At 29.6% G+C, this 4685-nt stretch overlaps 1 protein-coding gene across 1 annotated transcript; it reads left to right on the top strand.

Annotated features, from left to right (window-relative positions):
- The first annotated feature begins 1222 nt into the window (after window positions 1-1222).
- Window positions 1223-2203, top strand: LOC107446059 (probable glutamate receptor). The gene has a single exon (XM_043043869.1). The coding sequence runs from the start codon at window positions 1223-1225 to the stop codon at window positions 2201-2203; it is 981 nt and encodes a 326-aa protein (XP_042899803.1).
- Window positions 2204-4685: the final 2482 nt, after the last annotated feature.

The following is a 4685-nucleotide window of genomic DNA, read 5'->3' as shown; positions in this document are numbered from 1 at the left end:
TAAGGCTTTAAAAAATATAAAAAAAGAAAGAACCTATTTGTGAAATCTACAATGCGGTGAAAGTTTTTGTATCGGTACAAAAACAGATTGCAAAATATCGAATAATTTTAATTTTTAATTATTTTATACATATCTAGCTTTAGAAACAAAAAGAATTAACCGCATTTAGTTAAATAGATTTAAATGAGTAAGAAATCCATAGTAAGACGTTATACACGGTCCTGAAGCATCTTAGTTACCATTTGATTACTTATTTCATCTAATCTTACCATTAAATAAACATGCACATTATCTTCCTATCAATATTATTCTCAATAGTATCGACAAAAAGAGGGGGGGATTACCACAAAAATTTCATTTAATGGCATATTCTTTCAAACCATTTCAAGTACTTTCTTATAGGGATATATAAATTATTAGGGGTTTAGATAAGAACAAACATCGTACCTACATTCAAAATTTATGCTTGTTTAGAAACTAAAATTTTTTGTGCAATTCAAAAAGGGAATTCATGAATAACAAAATATTAGCACAACATGAAACGCAAAAATGGATCTTACCTCTCATTCAAATAGCTTTGTTTGTTTGTTTTTTATTTAAATGTATAAAATTCTTGTATAAGCCTGCACTTATTATTTTTATGAGGAATAATCCATTCATCAAAGCTCTGAAACAAAAATAAAAACTGAAAACTCTGTTTTGCATTCGACGCTTTCCTGTTCGATCTTTTTCTTACATATCAAGGACTTTAACAGTTCAAATTTTTACCTGGCAACTTTCATGGACTATCTTGTGGGCAAATAATTTCAGCATTTAATATATTATTGGGAATTAATAATGATTTTTATCAAGACTGAAAATATACAAACAAATTATTATATAATAATTGCTTAAAAATAATAATCTATAGTTAAAGAAACTCTTTTTCATGAAGATTAGCTTTGTAATTCAGATTTTTTTTCTCTGTTAGCTTTCAAGAACAGACTTGATTCAATAAATCAAAGCTAATTTCAAACCTGACAATCAACACAAAGCTTTTTATACAACCGTTAAATATTAACACAAGTTCCAGAAGAACATTTCCATGCAGAATTCATTCATCTTATGAAGAACTAATAAATTTTCTTACCTATGCAGCATTTCTATACTCTGCAAGTCTTCAAGAACTAACTTAAGTCAAAGCACTTGATCTGAAGTTGAACCTCAAAGGATTGTGTAAAATATGAAAGCATTCTTTCCTTCTAAACTTAGAATTACAGTTCTACCAGATACCAAATCTACAGACGTTAAAAGAATCAACAACACAAACATTATCTCGGGTGCTGATGGTGAATTTATAAAACTATTGTCACGAGCGCTAAATTTCGAATATGAAATTCTTGTTCCCTCAGATCATTCGTACGGTTCCAAGGATGCATTCGGAAACTGGACTGGAATGGTGGGAATGGTTGCAAGGAATGAAACTGACATGGCATTCAGCTATATAACTGTTACCGAAGAGAGGTCGACTGTTGCAGATTTCAGCGTGCCTTACTTCAATCTTGATAAAACGTTTCTAATGAATCACGCTTCTCTCTTGCCGAAAACAGCGGCATTCACGTATCCTTTCAGCATTCTCACATGGATTTTATTTTTTGTCGTACTGCTCTTTGTGACAGTGCTATTTAGAGCTTTGATTTCGCCAAAAGAGTCAATAATTTCGGTTTTCATCAACTTGTGGGGATCTTCTTTCGGGCAAGGAATAAGCTACAACCCTCGTTCAATGTCCAGGCGGATACCACTTGGAATTTGGATCCTTTATTCATATTTTCTGATTTTGGGTTACAGCTCAGTTCTGTTATCGTTTTTGACTTCACCAATCAAAATGAAACAAATAAAAGATTTCAAAGATCTCTATGCCGAAGTCAGAAAAGGAAAAATGGAGTGTCTAGCAGCGGGACCCACCCTTGAAGCAGATTATTTGTCGCAAAGCATTGTACCTCATTTCAAAGGATTGGGGGAATACATTAAAGAAAATAAATGGTATTACTTTCTTAATATCACGCGTGTTCCTGAAAAAGTAGCAATACTTGGGACACCCGTTCTATTTCGATTACTTTTGGGACCCCCGGAAATGTACTTTTATTCGAAAGATGTTTTTGGAAGTTTTCCTTCAGGTTTTGCAATCAGGAAAGATTTTTGCTTGCAAAAAGCGCTTCAATGAAATCCTGCTTCGAATTTTGAGTATTGGTATATATGAAAAAATAGCGGACCGTAACCTTTTTAAATTCGAATTAAAGAGAAATTTGAAACGTAACTATTCTCAGAGTGAATTAGCCCTACCTTTAGGGTTATCAGATTTACATGGAGTGTTTATTACTCTTGGGATAGGCTGGGCAGTAGCTATTTTTACTTTGATGATCGAAATCATCTACAGCCGATGTTTACGCTCGCAACCTCGCCAAACCTGAACATCTACTGTATTGATAGCGCAGAACTAATGTAATGCACAGATAATCAAATAAATCATATTTCATTATTTAGCAGCTTATTATGTAATGTTCTACTTATTCATGGCTATTTCTTGGAGCTTTGAATGACATTTTGTTCAAGAATTTGAGCAGTTTCCTAATTTGTACATCGTTCATCCGCAGTCTTAAAACGGTGCGTAGTACGATTTAGGCTGACCATTTTAGATTATTTTAAGATCATTAAAAATGTACTAGAAATGGCTGTAAAATATTTGTAAGGTACCCATTACTAAACTTTATTCCACGTAAGTAAGGCTCATAACGTATATAACAATTGAGACTACAATTCAACAATTGAGTGCTACAACAATTGAGAACTCAGCTTAAAAGTATTTAGCTGTTCTGGTGAGTCTGAAATTTGATTAAACTGACTTTTTGATAGCAAAAAAAGTAATCTATATCTGAATTTATCAGAACGAAGCGGAATTATTTAATTTTATTTAAACCCTCATGATGAAATTCATTTTTTTTATTCCCAGAAAGAAAACAATGTGATGAAAAACTAAGTGAAAAGCTTTCTAATTTTTCAATTTATGATCTAATAATTATTGATTAATAATATAACCACCTGCTTCAGTAACTTTTATGATAGATATTTCAATCAAAGGAATTTCTAAGAGGTAAGAAGAGGAAATTTGCTTATACATCTCAAAAACATATGCAGCCTCAGTTCTTTATAAAGTCACGCATGAACTTTACAGTTAGTAACATCATGTTCCATTAAAACTTTATAAGATGGTAAAATTTGAAATCTGCTTTCAATAATTCAAAAAATTAATATCACATTTCGAATAATGCTATTAAACAACTGTTTTATACTACTTAACCTATTCTCTTAGTCTTAAATTCACAATAGTTTGAGGGATGTGAATATTTGCACGAATTAAGCAACCCGTATTCTAAACTGTACCATCAGCAGAAAAAAAAATAATTTTCAGTACTTAGTGCACCTAAACGATAACCAAAAAAATAATATAAGTATACGTATTTTATAACTGACCTATATCGAATTTAATATAATAAATGTGAAATATGTAAATTACTTCGAATGTGTTAATTATTTTTGATTGTCAAAAATTTATTCGTGAAAAAGTGTTTGATTTTCTCAATATTCACAAGTTATATTTATTATAGAATTATCTTTCAGTTTGATTTTTTAAAACTATTTTTTGAATTATTCTTTAATCAATATTACAATGTTATTGCATATGAAATAAACTTTATAAATATTTACTTATCCATAATCTAGTATCATGTTATACTGTAATAGGGAAATATCTTTTTTACCAAATTAATACTGTGTATCAGATAATACTGTCAACAGAATCACTAGTGACGAATTTACAATCTTATTCTTTAACATAATAACGCGAAACTTCATCTCACTTTCGGATAGGGTTTTTCGTTCATGGAGCTTGAACTCTTCTATAGCTACAGTATTTTCAAATATCTGATACAGTTGTTCACTTTTTTAAACGGTTAGTTTAAAAAGCTGATGACACAATCAAAATCCATTTTGTTAACTCCATTTTGTTCATATTCATGATGAAATAAAAGAGTGAAATTTAGACATAGCATTTTATATTTACATACATTTCTCCAAATAATAAAAGTAGCGCCTCTAAATGATAAAAGAAACTATTTTCTGAAGGGAATTTAAGAAACAAAGTAAATATAAGATCACATTTTATCCTTTTTTCTATTCTCTGGAAATAATCAGTGTAAGCAATGAACGACTCATTAAATCATGCAATCTGATGAAACAAAACAAAAATTTAAGAAATTTTATTGTTAAATTTAATAGTTTTCTACGAAATGAATTATACCCTATAATTTATTCATTTAAAGTACGTTAGAATTGATAGGACAAGGATGTAGATATCACGGTTAACAAATTAACACTGTGTATCCCAAAATTGTTATCTTTAGTACCTCTTCTGGTTAGTGGAAAAATCATACTCTTTTCAATAATAACACAAGACCAAGTTATTAGAACAGATATTACAATTTAAAATGATTATTTCATATTTTCATTCAATATTTTTTTTGAAGTTTAAAAGTATATGATGTAAATAAAAATTTATATCTTAAAAAATTTGAAATTTGTACTATATTTTAATTGTTTATTTAATTTTTTTCATGCTATATTTTTCAGTGTGTAAATGATACAGTACC

The sequence above is a fragment of the Parasteatoda tepidariorum genome, chromosome 5 (genome assembly GCF_043381705.1).
Source record: "Parasteatoda tepidariorum isolate YZ-2023 chromosome 5, CAS_Ptep_4.0, whole genome shotgun sequence".
In the NCBI taxonomy this organism is placed as follows: domain Eukaryota; kingdom Metazoa; phylum Arthropoda; class Arachnida; order Araneae; family Theridiidae; genus Parasteatoda; species Parasteatoda tepidariorum.
This window is presented reverse-complemented; position numbering and strand designations above follow the sequence as displayed.

Excerpts from the sequence above, each read along its gene's own strand:
- LOC107446059 (XM_043043869.1), top strand. The coding sequence starts at position 1,223 with ATGAAAGCATTCTTTCCTTCTAAACTTAGAATTACAGTTCTACCAGAT.